This window comes from Equus caballus, chromosome 14, assembly GCF_041296265.1.
Source record: "Equus caballus isolate H_3958 breed thoroughbred chromosome 14, TB-T2T, whole genome shotgun sequence".
NCBI classification, from domain to species: Eukaryota; Metazoa; Chordata; class Mammalia; order Perissodactyla; family Equidae; genus Equus; species Equus caballus.
Genome location: NC_091697.1, coordinates 72,995,385 through 73,023,094, shown reverse-complemented (window position 1 = coordinate 73,023,094; position 27,710 = coordinate 72,995,385). Strand labels below are relative to the sequence as shown.

General features: G+C 36.8%; 1 protein-coding gene across 2 annotated transcripts; it reads right to left on the bottom strand.

The window, feature by feature from the left end:
• Nucleotides 1-1,616: 1,616 nt before the first annotated feature.
• On the bottom strand, nt 1,617-27,710 carry CCDC112 (coiled-coil domain containing 112). 2 transcript variants are annotated; one of them, XM_023617849.2, is made up of 10 exons: nt 27,305-27,710; nt 18,549-18,670; nt 14,442-14,563; nt 11,520-11,609; nt 9,146-9,221; nt 8,346-8,736; nt 4,961-5,374; nt 3,418-3,513; nt 2,555-2,673; nt 1,617-2,344 (listed from the first exon to the last, which is right to left on the bottom strand). In XM_023617849.2, exons 1-10 carry the CDS (start codon nt 27,419-27,421, stop codon nt 2,314-2,316), a joined length of 1,578 nt encoding a protein of 525 aa, XP_023473617.2. In that variant the 5' UTR covers nt 27,422-27,710; the 3' UTR covers nt 1,617-2,313. The 2 variants fall into 2 exon arrangements, with proteins under 2 accessions (XP_023473617.2, XP_070090538.1); XM_070234437.1 differs by lacking the exon at nt 11,520-11,609 and having other exon boundaries at nt 27,305-27,621.

Here is a 27,710-nt window from a genome sequence, read left to right as displayed (position 1 = left end):
TAAGATCTCTCTTCTGTTACATACACACGCTGTCAAATGTCTGAAGATGTTCAAAGCGGAGTCTTATTGCACACATTTAACTTACTAGAATCAACTATGCACATTCTACATGTTCAGAAAGACAATCCTACTCAATCTGGTGCTTACAGGGAAGCCAAAAGGTGCATATGATTTTCAGCTCAAGAACCAGCAACCCAATTCAAATCTGGAGCAAATACTTACAAGGTGGATTCAATGTGTGATAATATAATACATCTTCTAGGTAAGTACAAAGCTACTTAAGATTTTGACCAGACAAGATTTTTGACAAATGCATGACAGAATCTAACCCCCACATAAAATGCCACTCTACATTATTAGCTAAAAAGTGTAACCAGGTCAAGTCTTCAAAGTATAGGAGTGATAGAGCATCTATATAATTGAACATTATTAGCCATTAAATGTTTGAATTATATAGAAATACAAGAAAATATGTCATATAATGTTACGTGATTTACAGTAACTAAAATGTATCCTATGACTGTAGCTATTTTAAAATATGTAAGTATATTTTTGGAAAAAGTTACCCTGGGGTGGTGGAATTATGAGTGCTTTATAAAATTTTTCCCTTAGTGTTTTTCTAAATATCTTGTTAATATACTTTTTAAACCAGTGTAAGAAATGTTTTTTTGACAACTCTTCTATGAGCCTGTTACTGAAGACATTATGTTTATTGTACATCCTTTATATAAAGGATTCATAAAATAAATTCATTTATTTACGATTCAGTTAGAAGGACTGGTTTCTTCAAAGTTCCACATTTCTTTTATTAAAAAGCAAAACAAAAAATAAACAAAAAGCCATAAGAATCACATCACCCAGTAAACTTACCTTAAATGCAGGACATTGAAAGCTGCATGTGTGTGCAACAACAATAAAAAAATGTTAGAAAGCCACAGATAAGAAATCTTTACTTTTCTGTATCTTGCAGCAGTTCAGCTGTGTTTTAAATCCCTTGTCCTGCTCTCTGTTTTATTTCTAAACTGCCTCATATCATTTAACAAAGTTATGGAGAACAAGCACTACAAATAAAATGGGCATTCCTGATTAAGGACGTTTTATGTTAATTCTCTCATTTTGTACCAATAATTGTACAATCAGAATTCAGTTTCCAAAATTTGGAAGCCATCTATTTCGAATATTAACTGTGAAATAAGAAAAGATTTTGACCATTACTTATAGTAAATTTCTGACTGAGTCATTTGACCTAAATGGATCAAATTACAATTAAAGATACTCTAAAATGTTATAAGAAATAAGCTTCCTATATTTCTTGTATATATGGTATATTTCCTATAAGTTGGGAACTAATTAAATTTAGGAACTAAGATTTTATAATATAAAAAGTTGAGTCAAATTAAGTTAAATTGTGTTTTCATGTACAAAAGTTTAGAAATTTAAAAATTAACTCTTTTGACCAAATATATTAGTCTAGCAATGTTAAAACATTTTAAATGCCACCAAGAGAAATCATAGTATTCAAAAGCTAACTTATTTCAGATGATGTTTCAGAACAGAGAATTTTCATATTTTGAGGCAAACAGAAGCAGAAAAGAAAACTGCATCAGCCAGGAAGATGTGAAAGACACAAAGATTTTATAAATGTGTGAAATCCAGAAGGCCTGAAGGGAAGTTTGAAATAGCTAAAGGAAACCAAAAAGATTCTATCAATACAACAAATTATAGAGTATATATGGGTGAGAAGCATATTTGTAAAATAAATATTCTCTATATAAAACAAAGCATGCTTCAAACAAATAGAAAATATTTATTACACAAAAATGTAGTAACTGACAAATGACCAATTTGTTAACTTAGAAAAAGTACTAACGTATTTCATAACTCAAAAAGAAACTTCACACTTTTGTTACTCAAACTAATTTACCTCCAAGTTATAATTGTTACAAAATTTTGGTTTAAAAAATGGTACTTTATCATTGTCCCAATTTATTTTGCTATGCTGTGACAAAAACAAAGTATCTTTAAAATGTTCTGAGTATTTAAATGAAATAATGTTTGTAACATAAACTTATTCAAAAAACTTTTACATCAATAATAGGCCAACATACACATTAAGTACCCTCTTAGTATAAACAGGAAATACTAATGACAATACTGCATGGACCTTGATATCTGTCAATTCACACAGAACACAATAATCAGTCTGGAGGCTAGTGACAGCTAAAGAACATGGTTAGTTACTCTCTCCAGGTATAACTGAACATGCTAACATTCTTATCAACTGAACACCAATTTCATTATCTCATATTCTTTTTAAACTCCTTGTCTCCAGGTTGGAATAGCCCTAAGGAGAAGAAGAGAAGAGCGATTATAAATATATAGGAAATTTTTTAAAAATCCTAACTGATTAAATGTTAACATTAAAAAAATGTATACAGATTTGCTTTATCAACTTTTTATTGTAAAATATAATATACATACAGAACTACATAAAATATAAACACATAGTTATTAAATTATTATAAAGTGAACATTCATTCTAAGTCCTTTTTACCTATGTGGGATATGCAGAAGTGGCCCAGAGCCTGTTGGTCCTATCTTTTTGGTCCGTTCTTCCCAACCTTTGGTAGGTCTGTAAAGTCTAGAGGGATCTCTACTGACATTGTTTTCAACCTGTAACCAGAAGTACAATGAGTGCCAGTTAATTTATATGAACTATTCAGTTGGTACTAGTGAGTAAGATCCTTAGTAATAGAAAGCAGTTTTAAGAAATATACTTAATATTAGCTAAACAGAAATAAAACTGTTAATAACCTCTTCAGTAAACTAATTGTGCTCACATAACTAAAATAAACTTGAGACTATATCAATCTGTTTTAAACTGTTAGTTTATTTTTTCCACTTAAATTATTTTATTCTATTGTATTGTTCTATTTTTTTTCTACTTCTATTATGAGGGAAATGTAATGCAGCAAAGTAGGATAGTGCTATAGCCAGGCAATCAATTTAGGATGGATAACCACTAGTAAGTCTTTTGTTTTATCCATGAGAGTCACCAACATCTTTAGTTGTGAGGATTACCAGTGAGATTAAGAGATGCTCATAGCTGCCAAAGGTCCAAAATAGAGGCTCATAGAGGAAGAATAAAGAAGAAAATGAAGAGTAAGAAGACAGAAGTAATTTAGGGTAAAAGAAAATGAGGCGCTTATAATGTGGAATTGTAGAATTTAAACGACAGTTGCTTAAATTTTACTAAGCTATGCTTCATAATATGTAAATACATGAAGGATGAAATTTAAAGGAGATGATATAGAAATAAAGCTGGATATAAAGAAAATGGATTTTATGTTTGTATCCTTACAAATCAAGGAATTAGGATAATAACAATAAAAATAAATTAACGTCAGTACAGAGTACCTTTTCCTTTAATTTTGCCAGTCTTCTTTGTTTTTCTGCCTTTTCATCTTCCTTTGACTGTCTATCCAGAATTTTCAATTCAAGTTTATGTAAATCCTAAAAAACATATACCAATAAGAAAAGGTAACATTAAGAAAGTAAAATTAATTAGAATTTGTTTCAAAGTTTAGTTGCTTGCAAGTAAAATTAAATTACTTTACATATCAATACTCTTTCAATATTAACCTTTTCCAACAAAGGCTAAGAGCTTTATTTTTTCTGAATATAGATGTAATACATGCAGGTTCTTTCTGAATCACCTTGTTTTACATGTATCTTGATTTATTATACAGTGTAATGTAAAACTCCTTTTAATAGTTGAAGTAAGCCCATTTTCACTTACCAACACAGATATGTCTGATTTTAGATCTCTTGTATTATATTTTGTTTTATAGGTTTTCTTTTTTCTACGTATTTTATTCTGTGACGTGCTTGCCCCTTTGTGGGGTGGGGAGGCATGAGATCTTTTGTTATTTAGGGATATTTTTACATATGGACTAAGAAAAATTCCATTAATGTGTTTTTATCTATTATTTTTCTTTGTATTTCCCTTATTTTTTGTTTGTAAGTGTTGCTGCTATGTATTTTGATGCACATAACAATTCATAACAATTATATTCATAACAGTTATATCTCATTTGCACCCTTTTTCATTTTAAATACCCTTTCTTGTCTTTTTTAATACTTTTTGGACTGAATTCCACTTTGATAAGCAGATTGTAACCTTTCTTTGATTAGCATTTTTCTTGTATATATTTGTTTAAAATCACCTACATCCTACCTCTCAGCAGTAACTTTGATTCCCTTAAGTATACATTGAGGATCTACAATGTACCAGACCCTAGAGTACAAGAATGAACAAAAAGGACAAAACCTCTGCCCTCATGGAGCTGACATTATGGTGGGGAGATGGACAGTGAACAAGGAAGCAAATCACTAGTGGGGCAGAACCAGCCAGTTTGGCAGAGAAGACAAGACAGTCATGGCCTGGCCTATGGCTGCCTTTCCAGCCTTGTCTACTGCTGGCTCTCATCCTCCACTGGATGCCCTAAGAACACCGAAGTGTGTATAGTTTCCCCCACAAACCACACTGTTATACTCCTCCAAGCAGCCAATTATGCTATTCCCTCTGCTAGGAAGGATCCTCCTCTCCTTACCTTTTCTTCTCCTTCCAGACTCAACTCAAGTATCATCTTCTGTCTGACACTCTAGCTATGGTAGGCTTCCCTCCCTGCGTATCCACCTCTTAAAGTTCTCTGTCCACACCTCAATCACCAGCCCACTTAGCACGTTATGCTGAAATCGCCCACCTGCACAACTATCTTTCCCACTAGGCCAGAATCCACTAGAAATGAGGGAGCATGCCTCACTCATTTTGATACACTAATGCTAGGTACAGGCCCAATATATAAAAAGCACTCAATTAATTTTTGCTGAACTGAATCTGGAAGTAATACCTCTACGTGTAACACTGAAAAATTATTTAGGAAACATATTTACTCACTCTTTCTTGAAACCTGGAAATTTCCTCAGCAGCAGTTTTCCTTTTTTCTGCCTTTTCTGTCTTTTCCCTTATCTCCTTTTCAAGTCTCAAAAATTCTTCCTGTTCTTTCTTCTGCTGGGTGTAACTTTCTAGTAGTAATTTTAGCTTAAACTGGCGCTGGCGCTCTTTCTGTTGCTTTTTCTCTTTCTCTTCCTCTTCTTTTAACTGGGAAGCATATTTCATTGACATTTCTATACTTTTCTGTTTTTTCCAAGCTTCAACTGCCAATTTCTGCTTCTTTCTTTGTTCTTCTTTTTGCTTTTGATTATTTTCTTGTTTATTATGAAAAAGCATAGGTATGTTCTCTGCCTTTTCTTTAAACTTGAAAATTTCCTCCTTTTTTTGCTGCTTTTTGGTTTTCCAATTCTGAATAGACTAAATGATTAAAACAAGATAGCAAGAGAAAAATATTTTTAACAACCAAAAGCACTTTAAAATACACCCTCAAATCCATCTTTCTAGAAAGAATATTGATTGCAGGATGCTGGCTGCTTAGGTTTTAAAGTACGTTTTTTAAAAAACAAATGCAATTTTTTTCTACTTCTGCTTTAAAAAAATTAACGTATCTTTTGAACCACTGAATGATGGTTTATTCGTTTGGCGTTCCTCTTAATCTGCAGGTTCACAAGGACTGCACCTCATGAAGTGTCCTCTTCCCCTTCACCTCCTTCATTTGTGTTCATGGGAAATATTGCTTTCTTCTGATCACCTCACTTCTGCTTCTAAATCCTCTTTCTAGGCTTAGAGCACTTTTGGAGCAACCTTTCTTGAGTCAAATACCAGAAAAGGAATTAAAAGTAGGGTGGTTGAGAGCATGGGTGTGAAGCCAGGCTGGCTATTTGGGACCAAATCACGGCTTTGCCACTTACTAAGTTCGACCCTGGATGAATCACTAAATTTCTCTGTCCCTATTTTGCTCATTTGTAAAAGTGGTAGGTAGTACATCTCAAAGACGAAATGAGTCAGTGTCTGGCACACAGTGCTTCATAGTGTAAACAAAAAGTTAAAATAACTCCATAGCTTTACATATAGGTATGTAAAGATTATTTAAATTTCTAGCAGCCTCTCTATGCCATAAAGGATACATCCACTGAATTACTTTCTCCTCACGTCAAGAAACCATTTCTTCATTTTCCTCATGGTATATCATTCGCTCATTAAATAAATCCTTATGGTATGTGTACTATATGCAAGGTAATGTGATAGGAACCACAGATGCTTAAAACTATACCAGATGCCATCTAGTACAATGCTACTCAAAGTGCTAGTGCACAACAATAGCAGGAATTTGTGCCAGAATGTAAATCAACGTACTGCTTTCTTCAACGAGAAAGTCTTCTATGAAAAAAACAGTCACCTGAACTAAACAGTGTGCTTACTGGTTAGCTGATTCTTGTATGATCACTTTACCTCACTGAAGACCAGTAACAGTTTGCAAAGTAACATCCAGTCCATGGAGCAAGTTTGAGTGGCACTGCTCCAGGTGAGGTAAGATGTGTGCATCAAGACTAGAATACAGAATGCGCCACAGCACATCATAAAAGAGGTATAAACAGAGTATTAGTGAAATTCTGAGGGGGACTGCTTATGTTTGAGTGGGCAAGCAGGAAGCAGCATCTGATCTGGACAGATTTTGACAGGCTGGCAGTGGAGGGGGAAAGAAAAAATGGAGGTTCCAGAAAATGAGAATAAGATAAGCAAGGGCAGTCAGGCCAGAGAGTTCAGGGCATGTCTGAAAATAAGCGTCTTCATTTAGGCAAAACATAGGACATATTAAAGGAAGTAGGAGACAAAAATGGTAAATTTCCTACACAACATCTTAAACTCAATAGATTTAAAACTACATTCCCGATGCTTTCCCCCAAATTTTCCTCTTCTCCTCCAACATGTCCTACTTCAGTAAATGGCACCTCCACTTTCACATCTCCTCCTACCTCACCCCTACATCCAATCAATCATCAAACATCAGGAAGTAGACTGGTTGGGGACAAGAAGAGTAAGCTAGAACCCGGGTGGTTTACCTCCATTACAAGAAGCACTGTGGCTGTTCCTTTGCCCTAGAGTGTTGGTTCTCAAACTCTGGCTTGTAACAGAATAAGCGGGAGGACTTGTTAAAGCAGCTTGCTGGGCCCACCCCCAGAGTTCACATTAGGTCTGGGGTTGGGGCTTGGTAAGTTCTAACAAGTTCCCAAGTGATGCTGATTTTGCTGGTCCAGGGACCGCATGTTTCAGTATCCTGGGAAAAAAGCCTCAATAATTCTTAATAGCTTGTTGTTTTGAGTTTTCAAAATCGACTTATGTTTCAAAAATTTTTCTTAAAGTCCTAAATGTCAATCTTTCCACATTCAACTTATTTCAGAGGGAACAAACAACAAACCTCAGCTATTTCCTCTAAAACTTTAGACTAAATGTGGAATCAGTATTTCTTTAATCAGCATTTAATTTCTTAATTTCTTTAATATTCCTTAGGTATATCATCTGTTGTACAGTCATATCTTTGTTGTAAAACCAAGCGAGTTGAAGTTTATCATAGCTGAGGTCTACAAAAAAGGGACTCAGACTTAGACTATCTAAACCCAGAGTTCTCAACCAGGGGCAGTTTTTGCCCTCCAGGGGACATTTGGCAATGTCTACACACATTTTTATAATCACAACTAAGGTGGTGTGACTGGCCTCTAGTGAGTGGAGGCCAGGGATGCTGCTGACCATCTATGCTGCTGCTGACAGCGCCTACGGCAAAGAACTAGCGAGCCCAAATAGTCAACAGTGCCAAGGTTGAGAAGTCCTGATCTAAACCAAAGCCAGAATATTTTTGTGAAAATGGAACTTCTTAGGTATTTGCTACAATTAAGGAGTTACTCCTTTCTCTGGGGTAGCCAAAATTTTGAGTCTTTTAAAATAAGCAATGAGACTGAGGTTCCAAAACTCAAAAAAACTTTTAAGAGTCCCAGAGTTCTTTCTTACTGCCTCTTTATTTTCTACTGAAAACAATGTGGCCTTTGCTGGTCAGATGACTTTTATCAAAAGCCTGAATAGATCTGGATTTCCCACATTTCTGGTGGACACAGAGGGTTTTTGCCCACAATCAGAAGTTTTCTTAACCCATTGTATTATTTCTTGGGGTAGAAATGTTTGGCCTCGAGGAAATCCAACTGTACTTCCATTAGTTGGGTAAAATTACTTAATTTCCCAATGCCTCAGTTTCACCTTTATAAGACGGGAGGAAAAAACTATAAACATATCTCATAGGGTTGTTGTAAAGTTACTGATACATGTTAAAGAGTTTAGCACAGTGCCTGGAGCACAGAAATATACAAGAAACAAGAGCTATTATAATTATTATTACCTCTTTTTTTCTTTCTTCTAGGGCCAGAAATTTTTGATACCATTTCTCATGCTGTTGAACTTCATCCTGTGTTCTTCCAGGAAGGTGTTCCAGAACTTCTCCCATAAATGTTGGCTTCCCTTTATGTTTGTTTCTCACCTTTACAAAGTTCTGGTGATCATAATCATCCCAGCCCCCTTGCCGCCCTCCTGTTTGCTGGAGGAATTTTTCAAAATCTACCACTTCTTCTGGAACAGTACTTGGTGTTACTTTGTCTACAGGAACTTTGCTTGACGTTGCTCTGAAAGCTTTCTCTGTCTCTGAATTACCCATAGCCCATGTGTCAATTTTTCTTGATATGGCACTCAACTCATTATCAGTTGTTTTTTCTTCTTTAATGAGCTCTTCATATCTAAAATTTTAAAAATAAAGTTTGAATAAAAAGATACCAACCAATCCATATTAACCCTTCATTTTCCCCCTCAAACTTAATTATTCTTGACTCTTTTCATGTCATCTTCTCCACTTAAAATTATTAACCTTTATAAATCTAAGGCTTAAAAGAGTTTCCTCAGAGAAAAAACCAATCTTTCACATTCTTATTTGGGATTTTTATGTTGTCCAAATATAAGCAAAAATTCTCTTTCAACATGAAAAGCAGTCTAAAACCTAAAACAAAAGAAGAGAGGTATTATAATGCTTTTGTCTAAGACTAATATTAAATACCTAACAATAAAATGGTTCATATACAATAACCCAGTGGAGAATTATTGAAAAATAAAGGTCACTAATTTTATATTTAAAATGAGTTTAAAACATACATCAACCTCTGCTCTTCCTTAAAAGTGTTAATTGCATTTTCAATTTCTTCCATCATTTCTCTGAGCTTTTCAACAACTGTAAAAAAAAAAAAAAGATGGAAAAATTATGTTATGTCCTATTTCAGTATGACTAAGAATGAAATAATAGGAAAAAATGGAATGTTCCCTTAATTTAAGAATATTACTTAACCTAAAGCATATGAAAATTGTGCTTTTATAAAGCTAATTTTTAGGATTGCAATTTTTTTCTGATGACAGATATTTTCCCACGCACACATATTATTAAATATTAATATTATGTTTTACAAAAAAATGTTTCATACTACACATACTGTTTTGTGACAAGCAGTTTTTAGTTTATAAAATGTTGTGGTAAAAAAAAAAGTGGTTAACTTTCCACATCAATACATATTATGGCTATCTCATTCTATTTACGGCTATATAATATTTCATTATCTAAATCTACCATAATTCATTTAATTGAATCTTCAATTGATTAACCTTTAAAATAGATGCAATCCTGTAGTAAATATCTTTGCATATATGTTTTGTATGCTCAAATATTTTTAGAGGATAATTGATAAATCTTGAAATGCTACATAAAAAAGTATGCCTATTGGGGCTGGCCCTGTTGCCTAGTGGTTAAGTTCGGCATGCTCTGCTTTGGTGGCCTGGGTTTGGTTCAGAGCATATCTACACCACTTGTCGGTGGCCATGCTGTGGCAGCGACCCACGTACAAAATAAAGATTGGCACAGATGTTAGCTCAGGTGAATCTTCCTCACACAAAAAGAGGAGGATTGGCGACAGATGTTAGCTCAGGGCAAATCTTCCTCAGCAAAAAAACCCAGTATGCCTACTTTTTACAGTATGTTACTTACTGTCACATTGTCTTTCAAAGAGGCTCTACCAACCCACAGCTCCTGAGAGAGCCCCTTTCCATGTACTTTGCACTTTTCCAAAATAAAAGGCAAACATTTATTGTCTTTTTTTTTTGAGGAAGATTAGCCCTGAGCTAACATCTGTTGCCAATCCTCCTCCTTTTGCTGAGGAAGACTGGCCCTGAGCTAACATCTGTGCCCATCTTCCTCTACTTTATATGCGGGACGCCTGCCATAGCATAGCCTGCCAAGCAGTACCATGTCTGCACCTGGGATCCAAACTGGTGAACCCCGGGCCGCCAAAGTGGAATGTGCAAACCTAACCACTGTGCCATCAGGCTGGCCCCTATTGTTATTGATTTAATTGACATTTTTGTGATCATTAACAAGCCTGAGCACTTTTTTCATATGTTTTGTATTGCTTTTAGTATAACGTGCAACTTATAATCTGTGCCTGTTTTTTTATTAGGTTATTTACCTTTGTTGCTGTAATTTGTAGGCACTCATTGTATATTATGGATATTAGCTTTTTAAGTTACACATATATTGCTAATATTTTCCTAAATTGTCTTTCAACTTTGCTTATGAGTTTAAGTTTTTTTTTAAAAAGTCAATTATGTCCACTTTTGTCTTTTCAGTTTCTGATCTGTGTCATTCTTATAAACTATAATACAATTATAAGAATATTAACCCATGTTCTCTTCTAGCATTTTTATGATTTCGTGTATTAATTTAATAAATAATAATTATATTGAACTTACCATTTTTCGTGCTCACTATGTTATAAGCACTGCACAAGTGCTTTATGTGCACTGTCGCACTTCATCTCCCCAACCCTACGATTCTCTCCATTTCAGAGCTGAGGAAGTGAAAGCTCAGGGAGATCAAGTAACTTGCCTAAAACCACATAACTGACAGATCAAGGATTTGACCGAACATCTGTCTGACTCTTAAGTCCATACATCTTGAGCTCCTCACTATATTGCTTTGATCCTTCAGGAATGAATGTTGGTGTAAGTAGAGAGGTAGGGATACAATTTTGTTTTTACAAATGACTAGTATTTGCCCCAAGACTATTTAATCTAACCCTTTCCTTACGTATTCGAAATGCCTCCGAAAGGCAATTATTTCCAAAAGCAAATGATAGGAAAAGCACTAGGCTAAGAATCAAGAAATCAGTTTCTTTCCATCTTCATTAGCTGAATCTGAATCTTTCCACACCACAGATTCTCTGTCCTCTAAACGACACCAATATCTGTTCTGCCTACTCTGATCTGTAAGGATTTGACAGCATTTTAAAGATTAAAAGAACTACATAAAAATCAGGTATTACAGTTCTCCAATGCATCCTTATTAACCCCTAACCAATAAAGTAGGGTTTAGCTCCATTAATGCCAAATAGAAAAATTTCTTATTAGAAAAGTATAAATTTTTCTAACAAACAAGGGAAAATACGAATTCATAAGAAAGAATATGCAATCTAAATTCACTTACAATCAGGTGTAGGCTTCACATCTTTTAACTGATGCTGAAGTTTCTTTACATTGTTATGTATTTTGGCCAATTGTTGCTGGATTTTTGCTCCTATGTGGAAGAAGTATGCACTTTAAAATAATTCTGTGACAAACATAGTTACAATACAGGATTCTACACATAAGACTGATCACCATCACTTAGTAAAAGACAGTCAAGAGCAATTAAACAATGAACAAAAGATGGTGATTTGTAAGTGTCAAAACAGCCTGGACATCTCAAGTAGCTTTGCTCTAAATAAAGCTTCTCTCCATTTCCTCCAATATTTAAAAGCACAATGGGTTAAATCTTACTATAACCTGTAACAAGGAAATGTCTCTCCTTTTTTTTTAACTCTGTGGAGATTGAGTTATTGGACACTGTTATAAATACATGGATCAGTAGCTTAGGCTTTGTCGTGTTTTGTTCTTTAACAGTTTTTCCTTTTCTTTTTAATTTGCTAAAATTTATGGAAAGAGAATTTGAAATAGACCTCAACTCTATTGCTGGGATACTAAAACTGTCCAACAAATATTAATTCTATGAATACTGACAAATTTCCTAATGAGAATTAATTTCATCTAACCACATCCTCTGAGACAGGGACTGGTGATACCCTCTGGTGTCACTGTCACAGCCTGGAGGAGGTGTCACAGGTGCCATGTAGTGGTATCTATGCTACAGGCTGCCCAGCTCAACCAAAGGACCAGCCTGAAGTAAAATGTTAGGCCCGCAATAAAAGCCTCAAAACCAGAGGAGGGTCTCAAAGACATTTCCAGGTGTGCTGTATCAGCAGCAGAAAAACTGGATTCTTCTCCCCTATTTTCTTTCTGAAGTAATAATCTTACTTTAATATTTATTTAAATGATTAGGCCAACATCATATATTCACTTCATACATATATATATTCATATAATAGTAATATTATTATTTTATCATCTTTGGGTTCTTTATGTATGCACCTCCCTCCTGTTATTTTTTGCAACTTTTTCACAAATGAGCCTAAAGCACCAAACAGCTCTGTCCAAAAGTCCTTAAAAGCAATTATCTTTTAAAATATTTACCTATGGGCCTGGAGCCAGTGCTAATATCCAAAACAAATCTCAATTATATATATATGACTTTGGTTTGTTCCATTTTTTATTAAAATTCAAGAGTTCCATAAAAGCAGAAACTATATCCAACATATTTTATAGGGTCTTACTTACTGTTGGATTTTAGCTCAAGAAACTTCTCTAGTAAAGTTAAGTAATTAAAAAAGTGTTTGTTATTGTTTTGTTTTTGCCACAGTTTCCTCAGCTACAGTGATAACCACTGTAGGGCAAATTATCTTTTATTTATTCATTTGGAACCGCCACTCTGTATAGGCAAACCATTTAAGTACCATATTACATAAATGTGGGCTAAAACTGTGGCATGAGATTTAAGGCAAGGAAAAGGTATTTACTATTTCTGAGCTGTAATACGGGAAGGGGAAACTTCTGTCTCTTTATACTAAGACAGTGCATTCCTTCTTCTCTGAGAGTGTGTGAATAACAAAGTGTGAATAAAGAGAGGCAAAATCATTGAACAAAGGGAAATAAAAAGATAAAATTAAAGTTGCCTTAAAAAAGAGAATACCAGGTATCTTAAAATGCACAGAATGGAGACACTGTACTTAACGGCATGATAGAAAGATCAGCCTCTCAACTGTCTACAAAAGAACTGAGCAAAATTAAGAAGTATTAAGGGCCAGCCCGGTGGTGCAGGAGTTAAGTTCACACGTTCTGCTTTGGCAGCCCAGGGTTCACCGGTTCAGATCCCAGGTGGAGACCTATGCACTGCTTGTCAAGCCATGCTGTGGCAGGTATTCCACATATGAAATAGGAGAAGATGGGCACGGATCTTAGCTCAGGGCCAGTCTTCCTCAGCAAAAAAAGAGGAGGATTGGTGGCAGATGTTAGCTCAGGGCTTTTCTTCCTCAAAAAAAAAAAAAAGGAAACATTAAACTAGGGATGTTTAGATTTCTCTAAGAATCAAAGAGGAGAACTAGAAATTCGGTTTTTATATTAGGTCTTGGTGTCATTCCAACAGAAGAGGGAGATAGATTCTTGTCACTACCTGACAAAAGACGACTTTTAAAAATAGTGCAATCTCATATTCTGAAAGAAAAAGATTTAAGAATTTCTTTTAATTGGCTATAATGGATTACCGTTAGCAGCATAATTTCTCTATATAAGTCTTAATATTTTATAAAGCTTAGTCAGTTGATAACCATTATTTTTCCTTTAAGCAATGCTAAGCAATTTTTAATTAAAACAAAGATTTTACAACATATAAAATCTACTCTATGATAAAACAAGGTATTCTTGCACAATTCTTCTTTAAGACCAATATTTAGTACACTATTAACAATGATTGATATTCATAACAAACAAAAGAACATATTTGCTGTACAATCGATAAGGCACTTTCTCATATATTATCTCATGGGCTGCACAGGACAGCTCTCCTGAGGTAGAGATGGTAGGTTTTATATCACAGACAAGTAAACTCAGGTTTAAGCAATTATGTGACTTGACCACTTCACATTACTACTACGTATAGGTTCTAAATCTGTTGATGTTCACTTAGTCCAGGTCTCGGTCAACAATACTAGGGTGATGAGCTAAGGTCAGAGAGCCCAGGAATCAATTTCCCTTTATTTTACAAAATTTTAATAGATTCATTGGTTTGTCAACCAGAAAACAAAACCCTCTTTTTCCTATTAAATTATAAGAAATACACATAGGAAGACAAACTTATTACCACATAGGAAGAATCCTGACAGAGAATACAACACAGTCAATGTACAAAGACAAGCACAGGGTAAAACTCCACCTTTATATCACTCAACAGTTTTTGTTCATCGTGAACTCAACTTACTTTCTGCTTTCCTGCTGTTAATCAACTTATTTTCCAATTCTTCCAGCATACCATGCTCAATTCTGAAGTCACTCTTTTGGTTGTAGAAATGACTGTGTTTATCTTTTTCTATGTTAATAACTCTTTAAGGAAAGAAACAAATGGTATAAATATGATTTAAATATATTTTTAATTGTTTAAAATATGAAGACACTCATAATAATCAGTACTTTATATCTGGATTAATTCAAATAAGGAGTCAAAATATAATTACTTGGATTGATAAGGCTAAGGAGTCAAAATAGTAGCCAGAAAAGAGTTCAAGTAAAATCACAAATAATGTGAATTGTTATTTAAATTACAAAATGTTAGTTCAGGAAAATGCAGTCACAGGCTTGCTTTGAAAATACAATACCTATTTGGCTATTGACTCCAACTCAATCTCACTGTGGCCTGAAAATGGCCACCACTGCTGATGGCTGCTTTCAATAGATACCGTTAACTTTGTAACCTGAGTCCGGACATTTGACCTCTCTTGGTGTGAACCACCTCATCACTAAAAAGTGAATGATATTAACCTCTCCTGGTGTGAACTGCCTTATCACTAAAAGGAGTAGTAACAGCTTTCCACTACCTAAAGGGGCTGTCATTAACCTTATATGAGATAATATATGTGAGGGATCTTTACACAGTAAAAATGTACTATGGAAATGCAAGTTATTAATATTGCTAATAAAACTAAAACTTTGAGTGATAAACAATCTATGAAGTAAGGCATTTTAGGATATTTAAGGGATATTGTCTACATTTACTTCAAAGCTTCTTTTGTCTCATTTTCGTTCGTTGGATTTAGTCCATCTACCAGTAAGGAGTTCTAATTGTTGGATTGAGCCCTCGGGTAAAACAAAACAAATACTATCAAGAAACTTTTTGGTTGGACTTAGAAATTTATTTTTCAAAACCTGTTGTCTTACTCCCAGAAAGTAGAAATTAATATGAATTCTTCTCCACTAATCCTGGATTTAATGAGTGATAGAGTGTCTCTGGCCATTGACTTAATTTCATACAACCTGAAGGACAACCATCTAAGGCAGAGCTTCCCAATCTTTTTCATTTTGCCACACATAGAGAAAATTTTAATATTTATAAGGTGCATTAGGGTAAACAGATGAGACTATCTCAGGTCTTACCTGGCTGCCCCAAAGGCTGAGGGGATCATAATCAGGAGGTATGTTTGGGAGAAGAAGCAATGGGAAGAACAGGGATGTCAAATAGACTTCAGTCTACAGGTCAGCTCTAATGGAGTAGGATGGCTACTGGAGTCCTGTGCTGAGGACTGGGAAGCCAATCTAGGCTCTGGTTGCAGGTGGGGGAAATTACTATGATCAAAATATCTGCCATGGACACAGGATATGCTGTGACAGTAAGTAAGTTATGTTTTGCCATTCCTGGCTTAGAAATATTAACCTATAAAGACATTCAAAACATACTGATGGAGACAAATTGCCAAGCATATGAAAAGATGCTCAACCTCACTCATAATAGGAGAAATGCAAACTAGAATTATTCCATGGCAACACTGTACACCTATCAGATTGGCAAAAAGTCACAAGTTTAAATAATATATTCTGTTGACAAAACTGTGGGAAAAATAGGTCCTCTCATAAATTGCTGGTGGAATTTCAAATTGCCTATGCAGGACAATTTAGCAATATTTATCATATCTGAAAATTCATATACCTTTGACCCAGCATTTTGACTTCTAGGAATTTTACCTAAAGATACACTCACACATATGCAAGATGATGTGGACCTATGTGGATAATGCAATTAACTGCAGGACTGTTTGTTAAAACAAAAGACTGAATATAACCTAAATGTCCATCACTAAGAGGCAGGTCAAATGAATTATGGTACATTCATACACTGGAACACAAGGCAGTGGTACTGTGTTTTACGTACTGACAGGGAAAGATCTCCAAGATATACTCTTTTTGTAACAAAAGTTTTACATGAAAAGGTTAGACATACCCAAAAGTAGAGAATAATAAATTGACCCGCCTCGTACACCCTCATATGATATGTCTCTCACATCACTGATGCGATACTTTCCCCTCTCTTGGTTTGTCTCTTTCTTTTCCTTTTTTTTTTTTTACGTAAGTATTTTAAAGTAAACCCACTACATTATGTAATTTCACCCCAACATACTTCAGTTTGTATCTCTAGAGATTATGGATATTTGACTTACATTACATTATAATGCCATCATCATGCCTGACAAAAATCAAAATTTCTTGGTATCTAAGATACACTCTTAAGTTAAAACAAAACAAAACAAGGTGCAGAACAGTGTGTACAGTATACCATCATTTATATAAGAAAGGAAAAATCTCAATATGTATTTTTGTCTCCTTATAAGCACATAAAATATCTGTAGAAGGATACACAAGAAACTAAAAATAGTGGTTGTCTGAGGAGGGGAAGTAGGTGGCTGGGGTCAGGGGTAAAACAGAGACCTTCCACTGTGTCCCCTGATATGCACTGATTTTTGAATCATGTGAATGTATTACCTACTCTGAAAATAAAACAGAATTATATTACACATTGTGTTTTTTCCTTTGTATCCATGAGAACTGTTGGATAGAAACACTCTTTTTTTTTTTGCAGGGGAAGATTTACCCTAAGCTAACATCTGTTGCCAATCTTCCTCCCTGCCCCCCCATCCCTGCAAAGCCCCAGTACATAGTTGTGTATGGCTGTAAATTCTTCTGGTTCTTCTATGTCAGCCACAGCCACAGCATGGCTACTGACAGTCAAGTGGTGTGGATCCACGCCCAGGAAGTGAACCTGGGCCATTGAAGTGGAGTGCGCCAAACTTTAACTGCTAGACTATCGGAGCTGGCTCTAGAAACGCTCATCCAATGGATTTTTCTAACACTTATTTTCCCACGAGTTTTTCTAAAACCTTCTAACAGATGAAGAAAGCCTAAACAGAGCTGTAAAACCAACACATACTAGTAGACGAGGTATCTGTACTGGCATAATCTACTGGTTTATATCTATATGGACATTCACTGCTTGGTAGATTACCCTCTCTAGAGAGAAAGATAAACCAGCACCCCTAACTCAGAGTCCAATGCTATCTAAGGAAATGCATTTTGGAAATCAAAGAAAATAAAATTGTATTTTCTCAAATTCTGAGTATTAAAAATACAAATATTATATAAATGCAGTGAAAATTCAACCTCTCAAAGCTATAGTATGGTAGTATAGTACATTATGCATACATGATAAAAGCATAGGATGGTATCACTTTTCAAAATTCAAACAATATACTTTTTTATTGGTAGAATTTCTAAACAATTGCCACTAATTCTGGTCCAGAGACCATTTCTTACAAAAGACTCCTGTTCTCTTGGTTCTTTAGCAAATTGATACTGTATAAGTTCAAAGCAGTGTTTTTTATAAAGCTTTCCACTATAGGGTAAGGTTGGGTGCTCTGAGTTCTAATTATTTTATCATTCTTCAGAATATTTATATCATGGTGCTGCTGAGGGCATTGAACACAATAAAAATCACTGGTTATTTAAAGAAAAAATACATAGACACTAAAAATTAAAACAAATGGCAACTTTTCAGTTAGTCTAGTCGTAATGTGCAGGAGGGTTCTGAAAGGGGCAGAGACCAAGGGGAGGGAAACCACTTAAAAGTCCGTTTCAAAAAAATAACTGGAGAGTACAGACTTTTCACTATTCACTCATTCAAAAATATTTACTAAATGCTTACCTTGCTAAGTGAAAAATGTATTCAATTTCTTATTTGATTACTACTTGAGTACTTATTTGAGTTACTACTGTTTCATTACCCTTGAACTATACTGATTCAAATGGTAAAAATAAATAAAGTTTAAATAACTCTATTAAAAATTAATTTTATATTAAATAGTCTATTATCTATCATCTGTCTATTTCACACTTCCTACCTTTCTCTTGTTTTGTATGTGAAAGGCTAGTGGTTAGAATTTTGTAACTTAATGTGGGGTTGGACTGGGTGGAGTAGAATTAACTTTACATTGTTCTTAATAAAATGGCTAGTAATACTATTTGAAGATAGTGTTCTTATACTTACTGATTTTTAAATTTTTCTGCTGTGCGTATAAATTCTGCTTTCTTAGTCCGACTAACTTTCTGCTTCCAGTTTTGAAGCTGAAAAGGACGAATTCCACCTGAAGTACCAAAACATCCATCACTCTGCATAGAAAACAAAAATACATTTATACTCAATAATAAAATGGATGGAGACAATGGGGTAAAGGGTTGTTTTTGCAGTCAGAATGGTCACAGAAGTTCTATTCAAGGGGTTGATGTTTAAGGAAGAACAGAGCCAGCCGTGCCAAAAGCAGTAGGAAAGCTGTCCCAGGCAGAGAGACCAGCACGTGCAAAAGCTCTAGAGCAGGAAAGACCTTGGCTAGTTCAAGCAGAGGAAGAGAGGAAGGGCAATTGTGACGTGCGATTAGTAAAGGTGGGGAGCTTGGTAGGAGATGAGAGCAGAGAGGTAGGTACCCGGCATATCACATTGGCATTTTAAGTCACTTAGGGAGTCTGAATTTTACTAAAGGTTTTTGAGCAGGAGAATGCCACAGCATATTTAATTTTTTAACAAAATCTTTCTGGATACTATTTGGAGAATAAATTGGTGAGAGGTGGGGGAGGAGGTGAGGCAAGACTGGAAGCAGAAGATCAGTGAGGTAGCTGGTTTAGCCACACAGACAAGGAAGGATAGTGTCTAGGACTATGGGTGACGGTGCAGATTAAAAGAAGATGACTAAACACATTTTGGAGGTATAACGAAGAGGAATTGCTGACAGACTAACGTGCAAGATGAGGGAAAAAGGAAACGAGGCTTTACATTTCTAGAAGCAAGCAAGAATAAAGTAATGACTTTAGGAAATATTTTTTTAATTGAGATATCATTCACATACCATAAAATGTAGCCATTTAAAATGTACAGCTATGGCTTTAAGTATATTCACAAATTTGTGCAACCATCACCATTATCTAACTCCAGAATATTTTCATCATGCCAGAAAGAAACCCATTAATACCCTAAGTATCCATTAGTAGTCACTCCCCAACCCTCTTCCCCCCAGCGTTTGGCAATCATTAATCTATTTTTGACTATGGCTTTGCCTGTTCTGGACAATTAATATAAATGGGATCACACAATATGTAGCCTTTTGTGTGTGCATGTTTCAATTAGCATGTTTTCAAGATTCATCCGTTTGTACCATGCATCTGTACTTCACTCCTTTCTATGGCCAAATAATGTTCTATTATATGGATCTACCACATTTTGTTTAGCCATTCATCAGCTGATGAACAACTGGGTTATTTCCACTATTTGGCCAATATGAATAATGCTGCTATGAACATTTCTGTACAAATTTTAGTAAGAATATGTTTTCAATTCTCTTGGGCATATACCTAGCAGTGGAATTTCTGGATCATAAGGTAACTCTATTTTTTACTTTCCCATTTGTAAAATTGGGTCATCTTTTTATTGTTGAGTTGGAAGCATTCTTTATATATTCTGGATATAAGTCCCTTATCAGGTATATGATTTGCAAATATTTTCCCCCATTCTCTGAGTTGTCTTTTCACTTTCTTGATAACGTCCTTCAAAGCACAAAAGTTTTTAACTATTTGAAGAATTGCCAAACTGTTTTCCACACTGGCAGCACAATTTTACATTCTCATCAAGTGTCTTTTCACTTTTTTTGATAATGTCCTTTGAAACACAAAAGTTTTCAATTTTGGTAAAGTCCAATTTATCTATTTTATCTTTGGTTGCTTGTGCATTAGGTGTATATAAAAGAAACCATCATCTAACCAAAGGTCATGAAGACTCCCACCTATTTTCTTCTAAAACTTTTATATTTTTATCTCTTACATTTAGGTGTTTTAACCATTTTGAGTTAATTTTTGTGCATGGTATGTGGTAAAAGTCCAATCTCACTCTTTTGTTTGTGGATATGGAGTTGTCTCAACACCATTTGTTGAAAAGACTATTCTTTCCTTACTGAATTATCTTGGCACCCATAGAAAATCAATTGCTTATACCTATAAGAGTTTACCTCTTAACTTTAACTGATCTATATGTCTATCCTTATGCCAGTACCACACTGTTGATTACTGTAGTTTGGAAGAAGCTTTAGAATTAAGAAGACTGTGAGTCCTCCAACTTTGTTCTTCAAGATTGCTGTGGCTATTTTGGGTCCTTTGCATGTTCCATATGAATTTTAGGATAAGCTTGTCAATTTCTGCAAAAAAAAAGGCAGCTGAGCTTTTGATGGGGACTGCACTGGATATGTAAATCAATTTTGGGAGTATGGCCATCTTAATACTAAGTCTTCATACTCATAAACACAAAATGTCCACTAATGTAAGTCTTCTTTAATTTCTTTAAATTATGTTTCAGAGTTTTCTTTTTTTTTTCTTTTGTTTTTAAAGATTGGCACCTGGGCTAACAACTGTTGCCAATCTTTTTTTTTTTTTCGGCTTTATCTCCCCAAACCCCTCCGTACATATTTGTATATCTTAGTTGCAGGTCTTTCTAGTTGTGGGATGTGGGACGCTGCCTCAAAATGGCCTGACGAGTGGTGCCATGTCCACGCCCAGGATCCGAACCCTGGGCTGTCGCAGCGGAGCGCACGAACTTAACCACTCGGCCACAGAGCCAGCCCGCAGTGTTTTCTGAGTATAAGCGTTGTACCTTTTTGTTAAAGTCAGTCATTCCTATGTACTCTATTCTATGATACCATTGTAAATGGAATTATTTTCTTAATTTCATTTTTGGATTGTCCATTGCCAGCATAAAGAAGTATAAGTGATTTTTGTATGTTGCTCTTGTATCCTGCAATCCTGCTGAACTTATTAGCTCTAGTAGTTTTTTTGTGGATTCTTTAATATATACAAAATCATGCTACCTGCAAATAAGGATAATTTTACTACTTCTTTTCCATCTGGATGCTTTTTGTTTGTTTTTCATGCCTAATTGCCTTGGCTAGAATCTCCAGTGAATAAAGTGGTGAGAGTGGAATTCTTGTCTTGTTCCTGATCTCATGGGGAAAGCTTTTCATTGTTCATCATTACGTATTATGTTAGCTGTGGGTGTTTCATAGATACCTTTATCAGGTTGAGGAGTTCCCTTATATTGCTAGTTTATTGAATATTTTAATCATGAAATGGTGTTGGATTTTGTCAATCAATATTTCTACATCTATTAAGATGATCATGTGGTTTTTGTCCTTTATTCTATTAATATTTTCTATTATAATGATTGATTTTCATATGTTGAACCAACCCTGCAAGTCTGGAATAGTCCCAATTGATCATGGTGTACAATCCTTTGCATATGTTGTTAGATTTGGTTTGCTACTATTTTGTTGAGAATTTTTGCATCTGTATTCATGAGAGATACTGGTCTGATATTTTCTTTCTTATGATGTCTTTGTCTGATTTTGATATCAGGGTAATACTGGTCTTATCAAATGAGTTGAGAAGTGTTCCCTCTTCTATTTTCCGAAAAAAGTGTGTTATGAACAAAAAAATACATTTATACTAGTTTTTATATTTACCCCTATATTTACCTTTACCAGTACTCTTTAGTCATATTATTCACATTATCCTTCATGTGGATTTGAATTACTGTCTAGTGTCTTTTTATTTAAGCTTGAAGGACTTCCTTTAATATTTCTTCTAAGGCAGAACTGCTGGCAATGAATTCTCATAGTTTTGTTTATCTGGGAATGTCTTAATTTCTCCATTTTTAGAGAATAATTTTGCTGGACATAGAATTGTTTGAGAGTCCTTTTCTTTCAGCTCTTTGACTATGTCATCCCACTGCCTTCTGGAATCCAAGGTTTCTGATAAGAATCAGCTGTTAATCTTATTGAGGATCCTTTGTATGTCTTGAGTTGCTTCTCTTTCAGTACTTTTAAGATTTTCTTTTTGTCTCTGTCTTTCAATAGTTTGATTATGATGTGTCTAGGTATGGATCTCTGAGTTTATTCTACTTAGAATTCACTGAGCTCTAACAATGTGTAGATTAATATTTTTCATCAAACTTGGGAAGTTTTCAGCCATTATTTCTTGAAATTTTTTTCTTTTTTTTTTTTTTGCCCATTTCTCTCTCCTCTCTTGAGATTCTCATTATGCATAATGCTTGATGGTTTCTCACAGGACTCTGAGGCTCTGGTTCATTTTTCTTCATTCTTTTTTTCTTTCTGTTCCTCACTGTAGATAATCTGAATTGACCTAGCTTCAAGTTTGCTGATTCTTTCTTCTGCCAGCTCAAATCTGGTGTTGAGGCCCTCCAGTGAATTTTTCATTTGAGTTCTCGTACTTTTTAACTCCAGAATTTTCATTTGCTTCTTCTTTATAATTGTAATCTCTTTATAGACATTTTTTCTTTGGTAAGACATCATTCTCATACTTTCTTTTAGTTCCTTAGCCATGATTTCTTTTAGTTTTTTGAATGTATTTAAAACAGCTGGTTTAAAATCTTTGTCTATTATAACCAACATCCAGTCTTCCTTAGGGACAGTTTCTTTCACTGCTTAAAAAAAAATTCTCCTATGTGTGGACCACAGTTTCTTGTTTCTTTGCATGTCTCACAATTTCTTTTTGTTAAAAACCTATTTTAAAAAATAGAATGTGGTAATTCTGAAAATGAGATTCTTTCCCATCCCCAAGGTTTGCTGTTGTTGCTGTTTGTTTAGGCACTTTCCTGAACCAATTCTGTAAAGTCTGTATTCTTCGCTTCTACAGCACTGAAATCTCTGCTTAGTTACCTTAGTTATCATTTGGTTGGTCAGAAATTTTCTTGGATGCCTTGAACCAGTGAGTCTCCCGGCCTTTGCTGAGGGGTCTGTGTGCATGCTGGGACACACCTTCAATACTCAGGCAGGTAGTTTACAATTCAACCTTAGCCTTCACTTCCTGCTTGCACAGAACTTCCAGTTCAGCCAAAGATGAGGACTTAGGGGCTTCTCTGGTCTTATATATTAGTTTCCTATTGCTACTGTAACAAACTTACCACAAATTAGTTTACCATAAACTTACAGGGTTAAACAATGCAAATTTATTCTCTTACAGTTCTGGTGGTCGAGTCTAAAATTAAGGTGTCGGCAGGACTGCATTCCTTCTGGGGGCTTCAGGGGAGAATCTACTTCCTTACTTTTTCCAGCTTTTAGAGGTTTCCTTCATTCCATGGCTGATAGTCCCTTCTTCACATCACTCCATCCTCCTGCTTCCATTGTCACATCTTCTATTACTGGCTCTGATCCTTCTGCCTTCCTCTTATAATGACCTTTGTGAATAATTAGTTCCACCCAGCTAATCCAGGATAACTCCCTGTCTCAAGACCCTTTATTTAATCACATCTGCAAAGTCCCTTTTGCCATGCAAGGTCACATAGTCAGAGGTGCTGGGTATCAGAACATGAACATCCTTGGGGGGCCATTATTCAGCCTACCACACTTGGACAAAGACAGAGCCCTACACATGTGCATGATCTTCTAGAGGAAATTCATTTAAAGTCAGAGAAGGAATGTAGTTATTACTCAAGGACTACTCCAGGCAGCCACGGGCCATAAAATTTAGACCATCACAGGGAAGGTCAACAGAAATAAAACAAAACAGAAGACACAGCCCTATCCTCGTACAAAACGAGGACATACCTAGTGTGATCTGTTAGGAATACTTCAAAACAGTAATAATTCAACAATTAAAATGATCAACAAGAAAGTGGCATTTGAGAGGAGGGTAAAGAGATTTGTCATCTCCAGTCTTGAAAAGCAATGGGGGGGGGGATAATGAACAAATAATATACAAATATTAAAAAGGTACATAGATAAGGTATTATTACTTTTCATAATAGGTAAGAAATTTATGAGATTTCACATCCTAAGGAGGTTGTAGAATAAAACACAATAAAAAATCATTTGAAAATTTCAAAGATAATTACTCCAAAATAATTTAAGGGAACTGTTATGAATTGAATTATGTTCCCCCAAAATTTGTGTGTTGAAGCCCTAACCCTCTTTGTGACTATATCTGGAGATGGGGCCTTTAAGATGTAATTAAGGTTAAATGAGGTCATAAAAGTGGGGTCCTAATCTAATAGGACTGGTATCTTTATAAGAAGAGGAAGCAACACCAGAGAGCTCTCTCTCTCTGTCTCTCTGCACAGGCACAGAGGAAAGGCCACACGAGGACACACGAGAAGGTGGCCACCTACAAGCCAAGAAGAAAGGTCACACCAGAAATCAATTCTGACACCACCTTCTCCCATCCAGAGCTATAAAAAAAATTTTCTGTTGTTTAAGCCCTCGTCTGTAGTATTTTGTTATGGACAGCAGACTAATATAGGAATTTTGGATATTTTGGTGGGCATCTCTAACATCATGAGAATGTCATCAGGAAAATTCTCTCTTCTCAAGAAAATATTAGTTGGTTTCACTGTTAGAGTCAATAGGAACACTCACTGATTGAATCATATGACAAATATTCGAGTTCAGTGTTAGGCTGTAGAATCTGAGTGTTTGGGCATGTGTGCAGCATGTGACAGAAGTATAAAGAGGGATATCACAGCTAAACTTGAAAATCTCATAATATGGTACAGCAACGGTTACAATTCTGTTTTAAAGCCCAAACACCCTTGAGGAATTCTACCGCATTACTGCTATGATTGTCAACTACGAGGCTCTGTCTTCCCTAAGGCAGTAAGAGAAGATGAAGCAGGGGGGCTCAACTTCAGTACTACTGACATTTTGGACCAGATAATTTTTTGTTGTAGGGGGCTGTCCTTTGGCCTTTGCCCACTAGATGCTAATAGCACACCTTTGCCCCACCCCTCCCCACAATGTCATGACATCCAAAAATGTCTCCAGACGTTGCTAAATGTAGGAAACTGATAAAACAGTTGAACCAGCTCCACAGGTGATTCTGATCCAACCCCTGGAAAGGCAAACCTCTGAGAATCACCATAGAGGAGTGATACAAGTCTGCATCAATAACATTAGGCAGCTTGTGAGAAATGTAAACCAGGAGGTAAAACATGGTTACAAGAATCTAGAGAACAAGTCACTGTGAACTAGAGTAAGCCAGAAAGGTTGTATGGAGAAAGCCAGCAAGATGGCTAAACTACTAGGATCATACATTCAAAAATATATTCTTAAGTTACTTAAAAATATTTTATGTGTGTCTTTATATATTTTATATTTTTTTTTCCCTGAGACATTTGGGCCAGAATTAGAATAATAAAGAGAATTACAGACGATGTGTGAGAAAATTGGCCTGAAGTGGAATTTCCTGAACTTATACAAGTAAAGACAGAAAATCACTATATTTTCTTAGAGGAAGAAAAACATGGAACCTGTCCTCAGCTCACAATAGCCTTCCTTCAGGTTTGGAGTGATCCACAAATATTCAGTGCATGTCTGCGATGTTCCTACTATGAACTAAACAGGCACAGTTCTTGGAGCTGGGAATGCAGTAGTGAGTAAAACTTCCAGTAGTTTCTGCCCTCATAGAGCTTACATTCCCACGGTGGGGGGCAGCGGCAGGTGGAGAAAGACAATAAAAAAATAGGTAATATATTACATGGTAATAAGCACTATGGAGAAAAATAAAACCGGAAAAGGCAACACGGTGTGCTGGAAAAGGGGATTCAGTTTGGGGAGGTCATGGAAAGGATCATTGAGCTGATGGCATTTGAACAAAGATATCTGAAGGCAGTGACAGTGCTAGCCATGGGACCATGAGGGAAGAGCATTCCAAGCAGAGGGAATAGCAATTGCAAAGCTATCGCAATTGCAAAGATATATGAGGCAGGAGAGTCCTTGGCATGTCTGAGGGACCACGAAGCTGGTATGGTTGCAGAGGACTGGAGAAGAGGTGAGAGGGCCGTGGTGGGGGAAGCTCATACACCCTGAAAACCATGGTAAAGACGTCGGGTTTACTCTGAGGGTTCTGAGCAGAAGAGTGTCATTATTAGACTGAATTGCCCTGGGTGTTGAGAATACTTTGGGAAGGAAAGAGTGAAAGAATAGAAACCAATCAGAAAAGTATTTCAGCCAGTGGAGAAATGACAGTGTGGACAAGGGCAGCAGCACTGGAGACAGTGAGAACAGTGGGATTCTGGACTTATCCTGAAGGCAGAACAGGCAGGAATTGCCCATGCTTTGGGTGTGGTCTGTGAGAGAATGAGAGGAGTCAAGATCTTTGCCTTGAGCCACTGGATCCAACAATCTCTTTCAGGGATCCTCTGGTTCTTACTGCGGAGAAAGGGGTCCTAAGAGGATCTCTGGGAACTCATCTGCCTCGGACCATCCCATATTGGATTCCTCTTTGTGTTCCCAGCGCAGGTGCAATACATCAGCCACCAGTTACTGGGCACTGAATCCCTCTCCAACCAAGCATTGTCCCAGGGGCTTCCCAGACAGATGTCCACGGCTCGAGAAGGTGCATATTATTAGCTCCAATTTTCAGAGAAGAAACTGAGTCGCCTAGAGGATAAGTATGTTCCTATCACACGCTAGGAAGCGGCAGAGCCAGGTTTCCACCCAGGTCTTTCTTGATTCCAAAACCACATGGACGTGGCTCTACAAGAGCAGCTTAATGCACAAGAGAACAAAGCGCAACGCCCGGCGTGCGCCAGGCCGCGAGCAAAGGGAGGCTAACCCCGCGCCTCCCGCCTCCCGGGGCCGCGCTGCAGAAGACACCTGTTCAGCGAGGGCGGGGGCCCCGTCCCGCCTCCGGGACCTGCAGCCCCCTCAGGCCCACGCCAGCCACCAGAGAGGCTCCCAGCCCTCCTCGGTTTACCTGTTGCGGCACAGGCGCTGCTCCCACGCCGGTCCCGGGGGTCGCGCCCGCCCCCGCCACAGCCCCGGCTACAGCGGTGGCCGCCGCCGCCACCACGACCGTCGTCAGGGCGGCCATCTTTCCTCGCTGACCGGCTTGGGCTGCCGCGGCCACGCAGGCCTGGGGAATTCGGGGGCGGGGGAGCTCCTGACTCTGCAGACGGTTCCCAGCGCGGCGCGGCTCCACCGGGTTCCGCCGGGATGCAGGGCTGGGCCGGGGAGCGGGCGGGGTGTGGGCTGGGCCCGGGAGCGGGCGGGGTGTGGGCGGGGCCGGGGAGCGGGGCTGGGCCGGGGAGCGGGCGGGGAGTGGGCGGGAGCGCGGCTGGGAGCGGGGCTGGGGGCGGGGCCGGGGAGCGGGCGGGGAGCGG

Excerpts from the sequence above, each read along its gene's own strand:
- CCDC112 (XM_023617849.2), bottom strand. The coding sequence starts at position 27,421 with ATGGCCGCCCTGACGACGGTCGTGGTGGCGGCGGCGGCCACCGCTGTA. Across the intron at positions 5,375-8,345 it reads TAGAAGAAAGAAAAAAAGAG|TCTATTCAGAATTGGAAAAC; the intron begins GTAATAATAATT and ends TTAATCATTTAG. Across the intron at positions 2,674-3,417 it reads TGGCAAAATTAAAGGAAAAG|GTTGAAAACAATGTCAGTAG; the intron begins GTACTCTGTACT and ends TTCTGGTTACAG.